The sequence below is a fragment of the Lagenorhynchus albirostris genome, chromosome 21 (genome assembly GCF_949774975.1).
Source record: "Lagenorhynchus albirostris chromosome 21, mLagAlb1.1, whole genome shotgun sequence".
NCBI lineage: Eukaryota > Metazoa > Chordata > Mammalia > Artiodactyla > Delphinidae > Lagenorhynchus > Lagenorhynchus albirostris.
In genome coordinates this window covers 4,525,577-4,546,300 of record NC_083115.1, presented here as the reverse complement: position 1 = coordinate 4,546,300, position 20,724 = coordinate 4,525,577, and the positions used below count along the sequence as shown (strand labels likewise).

General features: G+C 33.6%; 1 protein-coding gene across 3 annotated transcripts in view; it reads right to left on the bottom strand.

Moving 5' to 3' along the window:
• The window catches only part of ADAM2 (ADAM metallopeptidase domain 2), an 80,761-nt gene extending 64,228 nt beyond the window's left edge, over positions 1 to 16,533 (bottom strand). For all 3 annotated transcript variants that reach the window (XM_060136317.1, XM_060136319.1, XM_060136318.1), the window contains exons 1-4: positions 16,479 to 16,533; positions 15,822 to 15,898; positions 10,368 to 10,423; positions 6,978 to 7,056 (exon numbers count right to left, since the gene is read on the bottom strand). In XM_060136317.1, coding sequence (XP_059992300.1) covers positions 6,978 to 7,056; positions 10,368 to 10,423; positions 15,822 to 15,898; positions 16,479 to 16,533 — 267 coding nt within the window. The remainder of the gene's footprint in view (positions 1 to 6,977; positions 7,057 to 10,367; positions 10,424 to 15,821; positions 15,899 to 16,478) is intronic.
• Between the last annotated feature and the right edge of the window lie 4,191 nt (positions 16,534 to 20,724).

Sequence of the window (20,724 nt, the reverse complement as noted above, 5' to 3'; positions counted from 1 at the left end):
GGGAAGATCCCACATGCCGTGGAGCAACTAAGCCCATGTGCCACAACTCCTGAGCCTCAGCTCTACAGCCTGCAAGCCACAACTACTGAAGCCCGTGCTCCACAACAAGAGAAGCCACCTCAATGAGAAGCCTGTGCACCGCAACGAAGAGTAACCCCAGCTCGACACAACTAGAGAAAGCCCATGCGCAGCAACAAAGGCCCAACACAGCCAAAAATAAATAAATAAATAAAATAAAATTTAAAATAAATAAATATATAAAAAATAAAATAAAAACTTTCAGCTTCCCTAATTTTTGTCCCTGCTTCCACCTTAGAACCAAGCAGAGAAAAGCCAAATAAATACTCCAATCACATAGTTAACCCTTCTACAGCAGCCCCCACCAACAACCTTCAATCAGAGCACACCTGAGGTCTTCCCTTCCTTCCACTATAAAGCTTTCCCACTCTTCTGCCTGCCTTTGAGTATCTGCCAAAATGCAAGTGACAGTGGATGATGTCCTTGCTATGAATAAGTAACCTTTGTTTATTCTCATTTGCTTGGTTTTTATTTATTTCCACAAGACCTAAGGAACCAATCATATAATAAACTGCTGAAAACCAAAAATGAAGAGAACATCTTGAAATAAACCAGAGAAAAGTAACACATAACATTCATAGGAGTAATGATGTAAATCATGGTACTTCTTTACATACACACACACACACACACACACACACACACACACATATATGTAAGGAGGCAGGACACAATGAACAAAAAAAATGCTGAGAGAGAAAAAAATCCCTGGCACTTAGAATTATATATTAAGCAAAATTATTCTTCAAAAATAAAGATATGGAGAGTTAACTTTTGGTATGACATCATGAGGAACTCTATAGATCTGATCCCTAGTGAAACTGATGAACATAAGTAAATGACAATTTAAATCCCCCAAAAGTGGACATAAGGACAAATAGTCCTAAGAGAAAATAAATAAATAGCCATACAAGAAAATATGAAAAATTCAGTAAGAAAAATGAGAAACAAAATCAAACTAAAGACATTTCCATATAAATGAAAACTTTGAGAATTTGTTGTTAATTGCTCTGCCTTACAAGTAACACTTAAAGAAATTCTTCAGGTTGAAAGTAAGCGATCTCAGAGAGTGATTCAAATCCACATAAACATCCAAAGAGAGTTCATACAGGTTATTATGTAATTTAAAAACATAATATAAATGCGTATTTCCCCCTTTTTTCTCTTAGCTGATTTAGAAATCAATTGAGTAAAATAATATGAATAGGGCATATTATTGGGGCCAGGAAATATTTTTGCCAATAACAGCATATAGGAGGTGAGTGGAAACAAAGAGGTACTGGGTTAAGGAAATGATTGCAGATAGTAAAGTAATTATAACAATGTACTGTTGGGTTTGTAACATTAATAGATGTAATATGTACAACAATAATACCATAAATGTGAGGGAAGTAGAGTTTTATAGGAGCAATGTTTCTACATATCACTGGAATTAAGGTAATATAAATCTAAATCTGCATCTGGTAAGTTAAAATGTGTAAGGTAAGCCCTAGGGAAATCACTAAAAATATAACTCAAAAATATTGAAAAATCATTAAGGAAATTTAAATTCTTCAGTAGAATATATCCACCTAACAGGGAAAAAAAAACACTAAAATGAGAAAAAAGAGGAACAAAAACACATGAGACACATACAAAACAAAAAGTAAAAAGCAGATGCAAATACAACTATATCAAAGATAGCATTAAATGTGATTGAATTAAACAATCCAATAAAAGGCAGATTGTCAGGCAATGTGAAAAGACTACTATAAACTGTTGAAAGACAACATGCTTTAAGTTCAAAGACACAGACAGACTCAAATTAAAGGAATGAAAAAAGATTATCATGTAAATAGCAACCACGAGCAAACTGGATTGACTATATTTATATCAGACAAAGTAGACTTTGAAAGAAAAAAATGTTACTAGAAATAAAGAGCAGTATTTTCTACTAATAAAAGGTTTAATGCATCAGGAAGATATAACACTGTAAACATAGGTACCAAATATCAGAGCACCACAGTGCATAAAAAAATAGGTAGATACTAAGGGAGAAATAGAGAACTCAACACTTATAGTTGAAGGCTTCTTTTCTTCTTCTCTGCCACTTTCAACAATCGGTGGAACAACTAGGCAGAAGATCAGCAAGGGAATATAAGACTTGAAAAAAGATCATAAACTAAGTAAACCTAACAGACATCTGTAAAATGCTCCACCAAAGAGCAAGATACGCATTCTTCTTAACGTGTACACAAAATATTTTCCAGGATAGACCATATGCTAATCCATTAAAAAAGCCTCAGTTTAAAAGTATAGAAGTAATAAAAGTATGTTTTCTGATAATAAAGCATTTTTTTTAGAAATAATTAACAGAAAACATTTGGAGAAGCTCACAGATGTAGAAATTAAATATCATATCTCTAAATAACCATGGATTAAAGAATAAATCAAATATGAAACCAGAAGATATTTAAGGAAAATGAAAATGAAGACACACCATACTAAAATGTATGGGATGCAGCTAAAGTAGTGCTGTTGATAAATTTATATATATAAAAGCATGTATTAATAAAGAAGAACGATCTCAAAGTAATATCCTATCCAACCACATATAACACAGGAAAAAGAACATATTAAACCTAGATTAAGCAGAAGAAAGGGAATAATAAAGATTAGAGTGAAATTAATAAGAACAGATAATAGAACAAATCAATGAAACCAGAAGCTGGCTCTGCAAAAAGATAAACAAAATTGACAAATCTTTATTTAGCTAGATTGACTATGAAAAGAAAAGAATCAAATTACTAAAATCAGAAATAAAAGTGGGATATTACTACCATCCTTATAGAAGGATTATTAAGGGAATGCTAAGAATAATTATATGCCAACATTAGATGATGTAGGTAAATGGATTAAATTCCCTGAAAAACAAAAACTACCTTCCCTGTCCATGGTGCTTCTTCTAGCACCAGAACTTGTGGACTCACAGAATGCCTTATCCACTGCCATGGCTTCTGCACAGTGTTGTGTCTGATACAGAAACTTGTTTCTCAGCAAATTAAGGGCAGCAATTGGTTTATGTACATGTGTTACCATATACTCTGTCATCTGGAAGCAGCTGGCCTAATTGAAAGGTAGACCGGGTTACTGAGTACTCATTTACCATAATAGTTGGGAGACATTACTCTGAAAGGCTGGGGTTATGTTTGAATCAAGACCATTATATGGCATGGTTTTCTGAGAACCACAATACATGGGTCCAGGAAGTAAGGTGTTGAAATGGGAGTGTCTCTTCCCACCATTATATCTAATAACCATTTTGTAGCATTTTGCTTTCTGTCCCAGTAACTTTTAGCTTCTAGCCCCCAGTGGGGAATTTGTTCACCTGGGGACACAATAAAAATTCCACTAATTTGGAAGATGAAACTTGCAACTGGATATTTCGAGCTCCTTTTTGCCACTGCACAAACAGGCTAACCCAGTGGCTGGAGTGACTGACTCTGAACACAATAGGGAAATTTGTTGCTTAAAGAAGTGCTGTGTCTTGAACCCACCTGAGTATAATAGTAACCAAAATAAAATATGATTAAGGATGCAAACCCTTTGGGAGTGAAGATTTGTGCTATTCTGCTAGGTAAATATCCGTAACAAGCTTAGGTTCTGGTTGAGAGCAATGGAAATGGGGAGCAGGTAGTGGGAAAAAGAAGTCATACGTAGCAATCATGACTTATTACAGAAATGAAGACTATAGTAGCTTTAAATATTTTTCTCTTATCTTGTCATAGGCATAGGTATCTTTATTTGTAGGTGCTAACCATTTTCTTCTTTTTCCCTCTTCCTGTTATTGGTTTACATGCAGGTGGTTGGAGGTTAACTTTACAAGTTAATTTAACCTCATGTTAACATAGTATTCAGTTGGACCGTGACTAAATTTGTGGAGAACTTAATAGAGCTAGCAATGGACACAGTGACTCGTGATTGTGTGTCTCATCATTTTGAGGGAAGAATGAGAATACTTTACTTGGGAGAAGGTTGGCTGAATCTTGCTAAATAGAAATGTAGGGTGATTTTGTTGTTTTTACAGAGTTCAAATGTGTATAAAAGAGTGCATACAGAAAACTAAGTAGTCAAAGTTGTAGGCTCTGTCAATTATTGATGTATTGCTACTGAGCTTCAAATTAACCTTTTGCCTGCTTTGTGCAAATGAATATAAACCTCTTAATTATTTTTTCCTTTGCCAGGTGGCACTGAAGCTTTGCTAGTAACGGGTACTGGAGAGCATGGGAAGAGAGCTTTGCCATTTGGTTCCGGTGTGCTAGCTTGGTAGGCTCCTGCACAGCGTACAGCTTTTTGCAAAGCCAGGATCCCTCAGTGCTTGGAGATTCTCTAGTACCCAGATCCTTCCGTGCATGGTGGTCTCTAGCACCCATCAGCCAGTAGTATCCTCCCATCATCTAGGCCGCTCTCCTTCCATAGCAAAGTGACTTTGGTGAGACATCTTATGAACAGCTTTCCTGGCTACCCAAAGGACAGATTTCCAGAGGGTTCTAAAGAGAAATTTTACAGCAAGATCTCTTGGTACAGCACCACAGTGACTTGTCCTATTTGAAGATCCATGGTTGTGCCACTTTTAACAATCTCAAATCTGGGGCAAGGACACTGTCTTCTTTATCCCAGTCCTGGGATTGCTGGCTGCTTCTTGTATCTGATATTCCTATGACCTTTAGAGTTCTCTTTACTTCTTATTGTTTTACTCTAATCCTTGTTACAATGAATAATTCTTTACATTAAACTTTCCATGTGTAAATTACTGCATGGTATCTTTAGACATAGACTAAAACAGTATCTTATATTTTTAAAATATTTCACTGACTTATCATACTTGTACTTTTTCACTGTGGTCCCATATACAGGTTCATCTGTATAAATCATACTTTATATAATCAAGGAAAAATACCTCTTCCTTTCCACTGCATTTCATCCACTTCCTTCCAAATGTGGTTTGTATTATCCAGATTGATAATGTATTTAATTCTTCAGAACCACCAGTAAATTATATCAACCTTATACATAAGTTGATTGGAAAACTTGGAAATTAATAAATAAATCATTTTTAGGTCAGCATAGGATAAAATTTTGAGATGGAGGAATCAAAAGTTTATTATTATTATTATATAATTTTTCTCCAGTTTTTTTCTTATTGTTATCATTGTCATTTTTGCACTATTTTCCTTTATTATATCTTGTTCATTCTTCTATTAGCACTCAAAAAAGAATGTGTATAAACTCAGCAACAGTAAGAATGTTGCTGTTGTGTGTGGTCGCCTACAAACGTTGATGAGATCAAGTTGATAGTTCTGCTCAAGGCATCAACGTATTTGCTGAGTTTCTTCCCACTTCATCTATCAATTATTGAGAGAGAAATGTTTAAATCTTCAATAATAATAATAATTTACCTATTTCTTTTTTCATTTCTGTCAGTTTCTGCCTCTTGTAATTTGAAGTCTATTTTTATGTGCATACACATTTTGGATTGTTATGCCATCTGGTAATTTTACTTTTTAACCATTATGAGTATCTATCTGTCCTGGAGAGATCATAAAGTAAACTGCAGATACTAGGAACAAACTCTTTCTGTGTCTAACTGGTTGCTTTGTTTTCGTGTAGATACATCTTTAGTTAGTAAGATAACATAACTTTTAGGGATGAACATCATTTGTGGAATTTATGAAAAATAGATTTATATGCTTCTAACCTAATTTAATAAACTTTCCTGTTTTTTCCTACACTGACGATAGGCTTGCAGCTTTGGCAAACATGGCATTTGAGGCCAGCATTCAATAACTTATTACATCCAGGTTATAAATAAAACATCTTTGCTTTTTCTTTTGAATTATACATCTGTCTCTCATGATTACCTCCTGGGAGGTAGGAAGTAGAGTTAGGTGTTAGGTATGGCAGAATTACTTAAAATGCAGGTGTGGGATATTGCGGCCCTGTGCATCTCGTTGTCTCATTGTTTTACCTCTGTTTCTCTCCGTCTCTTTTTCACCACACTCACACACAAAAAATGCCCCCCACACACATATATTGTGTGTGTATACATAAGTATGTCTATAATATTATGTATATATGCACGTATGTATATATCATAAAACTTTTTGACAGTATGCATCATTTTTATATTTGTATAGAGAACTCCATAGATGATTCACATGTATTTGCCTACTCTGTTAGGCAAAATTTAAAGAACTCACCATACCTATTATTTCTCCTGTTAAGAGCTTAGTCTCTATAAAAATGCTTTAATTTCAAAGTAGTTGTTAATTTGCTACATAGAAATCAGGAATGCAAATTAAAAAAATATAGGAATTGGTAAGGCAGGGCAAATGTAAAAAGCAAAACAGCATTTCAGGCATGGGTATTCCTTGAAATTCTATGCACATTTCTTTATTATATTTACAGCAAATGGAAAACTTTGTTAAATGAAGCTCCAAGTAGTTGAAATTTAATATATTCCTAAATGTGCATGAAATTTATGTATATTTATTTGGTCCCTGAACATACTTCAGACAAGTCTTTGGATTTTCCTTTTCTTCCTAGATTTAGCTTTCCTGATTTAAGTCATGTTTTTTCATTTTAAGTATTTCACTCCATATTCAACCCTCTTGCCACAGGTACATAAACACATACATGTGCGTCATCATGAAATAATAGCTTAAATGCATCACTATCATTTGTGGTTTGGTTAATCATCTGTGTCACAAAGCTAATTCAAGACACATCATCAAAGGAAATGGTTACATTCATGCCAAAACAAAACTCCAGCCTGTTATACTCTAGAGACATGTGGACCCTAAGTAAAACAGTCACAGAAACTCACATAACAAAGGTAAAACAGACAATAAAAATCATACCTGAAACTGTTGTTCAAGAGGTTTCATACTTCCTGTGCCATTATAACCATAAACCCTAAAATTATGAGGTAAGAAAACTCTGTAAAATAAAGATAAAAAGTATTTAATGGAAAATTTGTTTCCTAGATTTTATTATGAAAAGCTATTTCTTTTATTAAACTTATTATAGATAGGTAGGGAGAGGAGAGAGAGAGAGAGCGCATGAGGGAGAGATTCTTTGAGTACATGGATTTAGTTTTAATTTTGCTCAAAAAATTCTAGTCTTCAGACCTCTCCTCACTCACCTTACTGTCACACTGTCCTCCTTCCTGTTTTTTAAACACAACAGGCAAACTTTTGTCTCAGGGTATTTGCACTAGCTGTTGCCCCTTTCTAGGATGTTCTTCAACATGGCTCATTGTCTCATCTACTTCAAGTCTTTGCTTATATATCCACATCTCACTGAGGCTTCTCTTGACAAGTTTATAAAAATTTTCAACTTTCTCAATTATTAAAGCATAGGATTTCCAAATGACACTTCTTAGTTTGTTCTATATTTTTGCTTAAGCATTTATCACTTTCTAACATTCTTCCTAATCCACTATTTATCATACCATTATTAGTCTCATCTGATAAACAATATAAAATTCATATCCATTTTGTTTACTAATGCATCTCAATCTCTTAGAAGAATATCTGGAAAATAGCAAATGGTCAATAAGTATTGAACTAATATGAAATGAATTCAACAGATCAGGTGGAGATCTCACATTAAAATACATTGTTTGTAATATGGGAAGAATATGCTTAAAAGGCTTTACAAAGAGAAAGGGTGGGTGTAGGTATCTCATTTTCATTTTTCCAATTAGTATAGTATAAAGATTTGTGACAGCTATGGCAGTGTGGATTTGTGAAAGCAAAAGGTCAAAGAGCCAAACCGCTGACAAACAGAGCAAAACTTTTTGTATTCTTGTAACAAAAAAAGAAAATAATACACAGTGGGGTGGAGCTCCAGGGAACACACAGATTCTGGGTTGAAAGTCCTATAAAGAGACTTAGCTAGTGATATACAAGCACTGTTTTTTGGCAAAGAAAGAAGTCAAATATCCATGCTTGGACCAGGGAGAAAGCTATTATTGGGGAGCCTAGAAACAAGCAGAACTTTTGGTGGCTGTGCAGTCCTGGAATAAAAATATGAATATTTAAGTTGCATCAGATTCATAGCTTCTTTCCCTGTAAAATCATCTGCTAAATTCTGAAGTTGCACAGAGTAGCCAAGGAGATTAACTTAAAAATCTCTGAAAATAAGAGCAAAGTTTTTTCAAAATTGATGATATAGACTCAGTAAGTCCTATTTTATTTGAGCATGATAAAAGCAAAGAAAAATCACCCCTAAATATAGTTTTAAAGACTGATGAAAACCAAAATAAAACCTTCAAAGTATCAAGAAGAAAACGAAGATGTTCCCTTCAAAGAACAGCAATAAGACTGATAGCTTAAGTTGTCAATAGAAACGAGGAAAGCCAGAAGACGTCGGAATGATGCTTTTAAAGGACAAAAGTCATTTTTAAAAGGTCATCCTAGAATTTATTCCAGCAAAAAAGTTCTTAAGAGTAAGGTTAATATTTGACATTGAATACAAATTAATCAAAAACAAGCAGATCTACAACAGAAATATAGAGAATTCCTGAGACATATAGAAATTAACTGCAGATAGAAACAAACGCAGGAAAAAATGAAGAGCAACAGAATGTGCAAATTTATGCTTAATTATAAAGGGATATTGACTATACAAAAAATAATAGTCATATCTAATTGGGGTTTAAAAGCATACAGGAAAAATAATGAAAAGGTAGAAGGTAAGTGAAATTAAAAGATTTGAAGATCTAACAATGTATGATAACTGGTAAAATAATAATGTATATTAGATTTAATAATTCAGGGATTAATATGATAATCTAGAGAAAATACTAAAAGAATAGTAAAAAGTTGTATAACAAAGAATTTAATTGAGGGAAAATGGTATAATATAAAATAATAGATTCATTAAAATGGAGACTATGAAAGAAAAAGAATATAAAATAAAAGGTTCAAAAAAAAGGTGACTTCAGACATTATATGGAAAATTAAAGGATCAAGAAAAACAAGGACATCTTAAAATTGTTGAACAAGGCTGGGTAACAAGACCTAGTACAGTATTTAATATAGTGTGATATCTGTTCAGATAAATAGGGCTCAGGAGTAAACAAATAAAATAAAATAGTCCAGAAAGATATCCCACTCATAAACAGTCATTTGATTTATTACAAACATTTCATTACAGTGCAATGAGAAAAGTATTTTTTTTTCCAATAGCATGTGTTGGATCCATTGGATGCTAATACGATAAAATGTTTGAATCTTGATCCCCATGCTCATGAAACACACAAACATCAATTCTGGATGAACCCTAGAGTTGAACATGAAAGTGAAAACAATAAAAGCTATTAGAAAAAAATGGCAGCTTGGATTCATGACTGTATGAAGACAATGATTTTTTTTTAAATATGAAAAGAATAATAGCTACAAAGAAAATAATAACTTGGACTGCATTAAAAGAATTTCAGACTCAGTAAAAAAAATCCAGACTGAATAAAAAATTGAAAGGGAATGACAGGAAAAATTCCTCCAAAAGTACTCTGTAGATTCAATGAAGTCACAATCAATATCTATGGATGTATCTTTGTGGAAGAGTTTATTATAAAATATATGAAAATGAAAAGTAGTAAGAAAAGCCAGAACATTCTTGATGAAGAAAAGGATGGAAAGACCTTATCTTTAAGCTATCAAGATTTATAATAAAGAGACAAATTGACCAAAACTTTTAATAAAGGACCCATTTTAAAAACGACCATTACTGTTTTGATTTTTCTTTATTCCCAAATATGGTGTGCTTATTTTTTCCCAATTTCCTTAGCTGGCATGGGATTGAGTTTGGCTAATGATAGTTGTATTCTAAGTCCTTAATACATTCTGATATGTAAACTAATTTAAAGAATCACTGTTCTTTCCACTCAAAAATCCACTATGCTCTTTCAAATATAGTTGAATGTAAGAGAACTCAAAAACAAGTTGTATTTATGTCGTGATAAAAATAGAAAAATATCAAAATTCATCCTCCATGAAACCACATAAATAGTCAAATAGAAACCTGATGTTGCTGGGAAGGAAAAAGATGCGAGCATACATACGGATTCAGGTCCTAGATGTTTATTATATAGGTTTAAAATGTTTTTCTTAAGCATAAAATAGGAGAAAAATAGTAAGCAACTAGAAATATTTACAAATGCAGAATAGTTACTTTCTGGATAAATATGAACAATAATTATAAATAGAACAAAGACAGGTAATAAAATAATGTAGTTCACCTACTTTTGCATTAGGTTCACAGTGTACGTTTTCCCTTCAATTACAATGTTGTAGGACACCTAGCAGGGGAGTATATTAAAAAAGCAAAGAAAAGTGAGAAGAATGTTAAAAAGAAAAACTATCATTTTATATTAACAATAATAACATGCTAAAGCACACTAATACAATAAAAAAGAGGAAAATTTATAATTTAATATTGATTTATTCCAATGGAATCAGATATTTAAATATTTGCTAAAGATAGATGGAAGAATATAATTGGTACAGTTTCTTATTAATTTTAACACTTATGCAATAAGATAGACCCTGAAATATTGTTGACTTGCATCCAATAATTGTGTTAGCTTAATATTGAAGCCATTGCAAAATTTATGCTTAAAATGGAAGAGTATAACTAAATTACCGAATAGAAAATTTATATAGTATAGCAAAGAATTAACAAAACAGAATGTTTAATATTTGTAGATTTTATAAAATTTGTTCCAAATTTGGATGCAATACACATGGATTTTATTAAGAAAGAATGTCTACAAATGGAAAATTTAGTCTTTATAGATCAGTTTGAGGAGCCTTGACCTCTTTCCATTATTGGGCCTTCCAATCCATGAGCATAGGATCTACTCAATTTATATAGATCTTTACCTCCTCTCATCTGGTTTTTTTGTCTTCAGTGAGGAGGTTTTGCTTTCCTTTGTTACATTTATTTAGACTTTGATTTTTATGTAGTGTAAATTATATCTTTAAAATTTATTTTAAGTTTTAAAATGTTTAAAGTTTATTTAAATTTTATAGGATTAAGAGGTTTATTTTATAGGATTAACAAAGTTAAGTTACATTCTTCTATTGCTAAGTTATTTTATCATATATGGTATTGAACTTTGAACAATAGTTTTACTGCTCCTAATGCTATATGTATATTCATTTCCTCATATAATTCTAAAACGCAGTTAATTCATTGATATTCTAAGATTCAATCATCTTAACAATTTAGATGTAAATTGTATTTTGCCATTGGCTATTTCTTTCTTTTTTTTTTTCTTTTGTTTAATTGAAGTACATTTGATTTAGAATGTTGTGTTAATTTCTGGTGTACAACAAAGTGATTCAGTTATACATACCTATGTATATTCTTTTTCATATTCTCTTTTATTATGGGTTATTATAAGATATTGAATGTAATTCTCTGTGCTACACCTTCTTGTTTATTTTATATACAGTAGTTTGTATCTGCTAATCTCAAACTCCTAATTTATACCCCCCTTTTCCCCTTAGGTAACCATAAGTTTGTTTCTATGTCTGTGAGTCTGGTTCCCTTTTGTAAATAAGTTCATTTGTATCATTTTTTAGATTCCACAGATAAGTGATATCATGTGATATTTGTCTTTGTCTGTCTGACTTATGTCATTTAGTATGATAACCTCTAGGTCCATCCATGTTGCTGCAGTTGGCATTATTTCATTATTTTTTATGGCTGAGTAGTATTGCATTGTATATATAAACAGCATCTTCTTTATCCATTCATCTGTTGATGCACATTTAGGTTGCTTCCTTGTCTTGGCTATTGTAAATAGTGCTGCTCTGAACACCGGGGTGCAGGTATCTTTTCGATTAGAGTTTTTGTCTTTTCCAGATATATGCCCAGGAATGGAATTGCTGGATCATATGGTAACACTGTTTTTAGTTGTTTAAGGAACTTCCATACTGTTTTCCACAGTGGCTGCCCCAATATACATTCCCACAAACAGTGTAGAAAGGTTCCCTTTTCCCCATACCCTCTCCAGCATTTATTGTTTGTGGACTTTTTAATGATGGCCATTTTGACTGGAATAAGGTGATACCTCATTGCAGTTTTGATTTGCATTTCTCTAATAATTAGCAATGTCGAGCATCTTTTCATGTGCCTGTTGGCCATCTGTGTGTCTTCTTTGGAGAAATGTCTATTTTGGTCTTCTGCCCATATTTAGACTCTACACAAAAACTACTAGAACTGACAAACAAATTCAGGAAGGTAGCAGAATACAAGATTAACACACATAAATTTTTTGCATTTCTTTACACTGACAATGAAATATCAGGAAGGGAATGTTAAGAAAAAAACAAAAACCCTTTTAAAATCAGATCCAAAAAAGTACTCAAGAATAAACCTAACAAAGGAGGTGAAAACTTATATGCTGAGAACTATAAAACATTGATAAAGGAAATTAAAGATGATTTAAAGAAATGGAAAGCTATCCCATGCTCTTGGATTGGAAGAACAATATTATTAAAATGACCGTACCACTCAAAGTAATCTACAGATTTAATGCGGCCCCTATCAAATTACCCATGACATTTTTCACAGAAGTAGAACAAATAACCCTATAATTTATATGGAATCACAAAAGACTCAGAATTGCCAAAGTAATCCTGAAGAAAAAGAACAAAGCAGGAGGCATAAACTTCCCAGACTTCAGACAATACTACAAAGCTACAGTAATCAAAACAGCATGGTATTGGCATAAAAAAAGACATATGGATCAATGGAACAGAATAGAGAGCCCAGAAATAAACCTACACACCTATGGTTAATTAATCTTCGATAAAGGAGGCAAGAATATACAATGGATAAAAGATAGTCTCTTTGGCAAGTGGTAATGGGAAAGTTGGACAGCTGCATGTAAATCAATGAAGTTAGAACACTCCCTCACACCATACACAAAAATAAACTCAAAATGTCTTAAAGACTTAGATATAAGACATGACACCATAAAACATTTAGAAGAGAACATAGGTAAAACGTTCTCTGACATAAAACATAGCTATGTTTTCTTAGGTCAGTCTCCCAAGGCAATAGAAATAAAAGTAAAAATAAACAAATGGGACCTAATCAAACTTATAAGCTTTTGTACTGCAGAAGAAACCATAAACAAAACAAAAGACAACCAACTAACTGGGAGCAAATATTTGCAAATGATGTGACCAACAACGGCTTAATTTCCAAAATATACAAACAACTCATACAACTCAATAACAAAAAAACAAACAAGCCATTGGTCATTTCTTAATACTTTGTAATATTAGATTTTCTCATATTTCTTATGTTTGCCACATATACTCATGAATTAACTTAGTTCCAAATTTTCTTTCTTATATTACCCTTCTTTGTTTTTGGTGTCAGGGTAATATTGCCTTTATGTATTCAGCAGTATTAACTCTTTTTCTTTTTGCTGGCTGAGTTTTTAATGAGTTTTAATTATGTCTTTCTTAAATGTTTGGTTGTATTTATTTGTAAAATAATTTAGCTTTTGACTTAGTTTTAATGGTTGTTTTTGTATTTTTGAGGAGGGAGAAAGAGACATTTATATTCAGGTTCAAATTTTTTAAAGTGTTAGGCATTTTCATCTTTCCCTATATCCCAGGAGTTTGTTTTTCTATGAAACTGCCTATCTCCTCAAGGTTTTTTGAATTTGTTGACACATTTATTCATTGTATTATTCATTTGTTAAATTTCTGCTCTATGTATCACTATGTCCACTTTTTTCATCTCTATTAAAATCTTTCAGACTTTTATTTCTGTTGCCTTACAGACAACTTGTGCCTGATAAAATATGGCTGCATATACCAACTTTACTATTTGCTTTGTATAATTTTTCTTATTTTTGTGCTAGACCTTTCTATTCCCTTGTGATTTAGGTGTTTCTCTTGTGGTATATATTTTTAAATTCAATTTGAAATATATGTAATTTCTGATAAATTTAATCAATCAAAATTTTTAACAGTTTTATTTAAATTTTAATTCCCTATTATATCAAGATGTATATATGCTTTATATTCTTTTATTTGTTACAGTTACAATTGTATATTCAATTTGTTTTGTTTTGAGGTATACATATTCATACTTTTTCATCAATTCCAGCTTTTATGTTATTCTTTGTCCCAGTTTCAATTTCTAACTGCTGAAGTACATTATTTAAATTATTTTCTTCTCTTGTAATCTGAAAAGTGTTAATGTACTCTAATTTTTATTTATTCTGTGTTGTGATACCTGATCTCAGTTCATCTATGTTTAATATAACCTCTTTTCCAGATTTTTTTCTCTCTTTTCCAGGAATTCTAATTGTTCTGTACTTAAGCCTCTAATTCTCTCCTCTTTTTCCTTGAGCTGTTTATATGCTGCATCTGTTTAGTTTCTTCAGCTGTCTCTGGCTATTGTTAATTCTTGATTTTACTCTCATACTATATTTTTCATGTACAAAAGTTCCATTCAGTTATTTTTAAAACCTCCTAGTCTTTTTAAGTTGAATATTCTCTTGTGGCATATTCTTTATTAATTATAATAATTATAAACATACACTTTTCATATTATGTTTGTTGCATTTGTTAAGTCGGTAGGTACAATAGCCTTATCAGTTCAAAAAATACTATTAATCCTTTATTATGTAGCCAGCACTGTTCTAGGCACTGGAGTTAGAGACATTAACAAAATAGTCAACATTTTTCCCTCATGAATTTGACAGTTGAGGACAGATGATTTTTTTTTTTACTTCTCTTATGAGAATTACTCTCATAGTATCTGGTGAAACCTGGTTGAAGATATTTCCCTCTAAGTAGATTCTGTGTACATTTTCTAATATGACCAAGTAATTCCATAGATTTTTCCATTAAAAAAACAAAATACTCTTAAAATGCTGTTAAATGTCTCACCTCTTTTTTTCTATTTAAATGATTTAAAGTTTTCATAAATATTCATTCCCTTATAAATTATATATTGAAAATTTTAAGCCTGTGATATCTGTATTAGTGTGACAACTAGGTAGCTGATAAGGAAATATTTGCATTCAAATTATCTAAACATTTACTACCAATCAAAAAGAAAATTAAGGTGTGGTGTTTTAAAAAAATACTTCACTTCTTTAGAAATGATTCTAGAAATTAGTAAAACAGATAAGAAACTTTCTAATTAATTCAAAGAATAAAAAGGAGAAAACTAATAACTGAACCAAGATACACTAAGATGGCATAAAAAGAATTCTTAATGATGAACATATTTTCAATCAAGACATAAAAATTATTCATACAACACTTCATTAAATCAAATGATTGCCATCCCCTATAGGGATGCCATAGGCTTACTTAACAACTACTAAAAATCCTCCAAATATTGTATGGTGAATGAGTGACAAGAGACTGTAAATGGATCAGGTCAGGTATTATTCAGACGCTCAGGAGGGAAAGAGATTTAGAACCATTTAGATTTAGATGGGCCTTGGGGCTTTGATAATAAGCATCACTGCACCATATTTCTATGAAACATTGTTAATCTTGGTTCATTTTCAAAAGGGCTCTTCCATTTAAGAAAAATTGGGTATAAATATAAAATTCAGAAAGTGTGCAGAGATGAAAAACACCAGGTTTACTTATTAGGAACAAAATAGTCACATGCTTTTTAGTTTGTGAAAAATGTTAGGGCTTAATTACGTATGTTTCAACTCCTCCACTTGACGTTGACTGTATTTTCTCTGGAACTGTAATTTGCACACGTAGTCTTTCTGAATCTGCAAGGTGCAAAATGTTTTACAGGGGCAACACTCACCACCTCATAGCTTCCTTCATTATTTCCTCATCTAAATCCATAATATTCTATATGCCATCCCTCATTTTTACTCTCTTTTCAAATACCCTCACCTCAATACCCACTTCTTTCTAGAATTACAAATCTTTTAAAGAGAAACAGGTATACTACTTTAGAAATATTGCCCTGTGGGCAGGTTCTGGTAACCCTGAGGTAATAGGCCCAAGTGCTCTCAGAACAAATAAAGTCAGGTCCTTTGGACCTTCCAACTACAGAATCCAGATATCAGAAATGCAGAGCAGTATATGAAACTCTAATCTTAAGGGATCTACTCAAGCCACGGCATCTCCCATCTTTACTACGGTCCCAAGAAGAGTGGGAAAGACCCTCGCAACCAAAGTGGATTTTGATTGGGAAAGGTGGCAATGTGGGAGTGGATTCGGGCTTACACAGTTGGAACTCCCACCAAAAAAACACTTTTAAAGGGATATCCAGCCTCTCAGAGGGAAACAGAAAGGAGACCTGACATTCCCTAAAGGTCAGAAGAGGGTTTTAGTACTTACTATCGTCTGTCTGAAGCCCGATGAGCCCCAGAAGCAGAAACAGAAGGCACCACATGGCTGGACGTCCTGGATGGCAGCCCGAATAACGGCCGTACGCTTGACTACAGGGCAGTTGGGGGCGCGAGGAGACCCCTCCTGACCGCACACACCGCAGGAGGCAGGCGGCTGGGAGAGCAGCGGAGGGTCGAGAGGCTGCCTGCTGTGCGCCGTTCAACGTGGGCGGCCTTGGCCGCTAAATCTATGCAGGAGGCTTTGACGCCTTGTGACTCCGCTTTCCGGCTAAGAAAGCGCAGAATCACTTCCGAAAGGCAAGGCTGAAGAAACAGCTAATGAACAGGAAGATTCATCTACACTTAAGTGAACTTCTATGTAATATATATAAATATTTATACTACATATGTTATACATTTATGTATAAATATATAATATATATAGGCACTGCTCAATATTCTACTGAACAAACCAGTGTAATTAACACCTAGATTCAGATCCAGAAATAAAATATAGAACCACTAAAGCTGCCAGATTGTCCCCTGACAATCACTACTTCTAACACCATAGATTACTTTTGTCTGTTTTTGAACCTATATAAATGGAGCCAATCACCATGTATTCTTTTTATGTTTAAGTTTTTTTAACATGATGATTAGGAGATCCATCCACGTTGTGAGTAGCAATAGTTTTTTTTTTTCCCTCTTGTTGCTGTATATCACACATTGAATATGTCCATCTGTTTTTCTATTTTACTATTGATTAGAATTTTGTTCATTTATAGTTGGAGCTATTAAAAAACATATTTGGCATAATACCTTCCAGGTCCATCCATGTGGTTGCAAATGGTATTATGTTTGCTGAAATAAGTCAGACAGAGAAAGACAAATACTGTATTCTCACTTATATTTCAAATCTAAAAAATAAAACAAACAAATGAGTATAACAAAACAGACTCACAGATACAGAGAACAAACTAGTGGTTACCAGTGGGGTGAAGAAAAGGGGGAGAGGCATGATGGGGTAGTGGATTAAGAGGTACAAACTTCTATGTATAAATTAAATAAGCTACAAGGATATATTGTACAGCACAGGGAATATAGCCAGTATTTCATAATAACTTTAAATGGAGTGTAATGTATAAAAATATTGAATCACTACGTTGTACACTTGGAACGAACATAATATTGTAAATCAACCATACTTCAATTAAAAAAAAAGTTTGGATCAGTGAAAATAACCAAAACCAACCATGTTTGGCTATTTTATTTCCTTAATTACTATCAATTTTTGATTCTTCTATTTTGAGGCTATGTTACTTTTAAAACTTTTTATTTAAGCATAATATTCTCTAGGTCCATCCATGTTGCTGCAAATGGAAGAATTTCATCCTTTCTTTGGCTGAGTAATATTCCATTGCGTATATATGCTGCATCTTCTTTATCCATTCATCTGTCTTGGACACTTGGGTTGTTTCCATGTCCTGGCTCTTGTATGTAGTGCTGCTATGAACATCGGGGTGCATGTATCTTTTCAAATTAATTTTCGTCTTTTCTGGATATATGCCCAGTAGTGGGATTACTGGGTCATATGGTAGTTCTATTTTTAGTTTTTTGAGGAACCTCCATACTGTTTTCCATAGTGGCTACACCAGTTTACATTCCCACCAACAGTGCAGGAGGGTTCCCTTTTCTCCACGTCCCCTCAAACATTTGTTATTTGTAGACTTTTAAATTCTACATTCTATCAGGTTTGAGGTGATATCTCATTGGGCTTTTGAGTTGCATTTTTCTAATAATTGGCGATGTTGAGAATCTTTTCACTTGCCTGTTAGCCATTTTGTATGACTTCTTTGGAAAAATGTCAATTCAGGTCTTCTGACCAATTTTTGACTGGCCTGTTTGTTTTTTGATATTGATTTCTATGTGCTGTTTATATGTTTTGGATATAAACCCCCTGTTGGTCATTTGCAAGTATTTTCTCCCATTCCATGTGTTGTCTTTTAGTTTTGTCAATGGTTTCCGTTGCTGTGCAAAAGTGTTTAAGTTTAAATAGGTCCCATTTGTTTATTTTTGCTTTTTGCTTTAGCTTTGTGAGACAGATAAAGATAAAATACTGCTATAAATTATGTCAAAGAGTGTTCTGCCTAGGTTATCTTCTTAGAGTTTTAAGGTTTGGGGTCTTACCTTTAGATCTTTAATCCATTTTGTGTATGGTGTGAGGAAATATTCTAATTTCATTCTTTCACATGTAGATGTCCAGTTTTCCAGCACCTGTCTTTTTGAGCCCCATTCTGCCACATCTCTCTGACTTCACCTGGAGAATATTCTCTGTTTTTAAGGGCTCATGAGATTAGATTGGACCCACCCAGATAATCTAGGATAGTGTCCCTACTTGAAGGTCCATCACCTTAATTACTTCTGCAACTTACCTTCTACCATGTAACATACATGTCCACAAATTCCAGGGATTAGAGTGAGGACATCTTTAAAGGTCCATTCTGCCTACCACCAAAGCACTGGTATGGGATGTTAGGGAAGGGAAGCATGCCAACACATGTGAGTCTGTGAGCTGGTTACTGCTCCTGTAAGATAAAACTAAATCCCACAAGCAGCTCTTGGAAATGCTATAGACTAGGGTACAGCAAACATTTTCTGTAAAGAATGAAATAGAAAATAGTTTCAGCTTTGCTGAAATAGTGTGCCATATGGTCTCTGTTGCAACCATTACCAACCAGGGTTCTTGGTCTCCTTAATCAATAGAATTTGGTCAGAGGCCAGACAAGAAATTCAGGCAAGGCTTTATTGGGGCCCCTGCTGCAAGCAGAGGTGGGGGAGTGAAAACAATCAACAGTTTCCCTTGCTGGCTCGCTCCCTGAGGTGGGGGTGGGGGGGCAAGCTTGTTCCTTATATGGGGTGAGGGTAGGGGTGTGTCCAGGGGTCAGGCCAGAACGGTGGCTTAGGTGGTTTGCTCACCCCTCAGGTGGGGTTGAGAGCAGGGGGCGTGCACAGTACCCTGATTTTGCTCCAGGCTCTTCAAAAGCGGCAGTTGGGTGTTTCTTTTTTGGGGTCTTTTTGTATCTTTTGTCCAGAATTTGTCCCAACTCAGCATGCACGCAGTTATTTTCAGTCCCATACAGCTTCTTTGTATTTTGGTGCTCGAAGAGAGATTTGTCCAAGTGGAAGCACTGCAGCACTGCAGCAAAGGGTCCCAGGTCCCAGCCTGTCTCACAGCTATTCAACTACCTTCATATCTATCTATTTACCCTCCAAACACTCTATCACAATAATTGAATAAGCCCAGCTCTGATAAAAGCCAGTCCCTTTTTTTATGTACCAGATCCTCTCCTCTCTAGTTTATTCCATGATTTTGCTCTTAAGTCTTCATTATATCCAACATCATCTTTCCCCCATTTCTTTATTTCTAAAAGTCGGTAGACAATATGTAGTGTCTCCCCAAAATAAAATCCCTTCTTTGATCATAAATTGCACCTCATAATCCCCAAAAGGTTGTCTATGTTTACCATCTTCATTTTATCACTTCCCATAGAGTTTATCAAGTTCCTTAAAAAATAATCTAAAATATAGATTGGGATTTTACTGAACTTATCGATCTCTTCTGGAAAAATTAGAAATTTTATAATAGGCATCCATTTTCTTAGTGCTGATATCCAGATACTAGTGTTTTCCAAGACTGATCATCCTGATGAATTTTTTGATGTTGTTGTTCTAATTGTACACTGATTCTGTTGATTTAAGTAGGTAGTTAATCATAATTTCTGCAAATGAGGGCAATTGTTTTTCCTCTTCAAATCTTTCCTCTTTTTTATTTCCATCAAAATAATAGTCAAAGCTGCCAGTTCTTTGTTATATTTTTAAGCAAGATTTTAGACATCTTTGCCTTGGCAATAGATACTACAACAACAAAAACAAAAGTAGTATTAGATTTTATAAAATATTTCATAGTCTTCATAAATATTTAAATTTTCCCTCTAATTCCCTTGAGTAAATATTTCATTATCATGAGATTTACCACCTTCTGGAGTCTTGTATCATTTGGACAAATCTGTGATATCTCTTCAGGCACAACATACCTTTCCAACTTTTGATGTGGAACTGAATATAACGAATAAGAAATTCACCATGTCTTGTAAACAACCTCGCAAACGTATGTGTGAAATTAATTCAAAAGAAAAACAAGGCTTACACTGCTTCATGATTCATTATGCATGTAGCTCTTGGACAGGAACACTTGT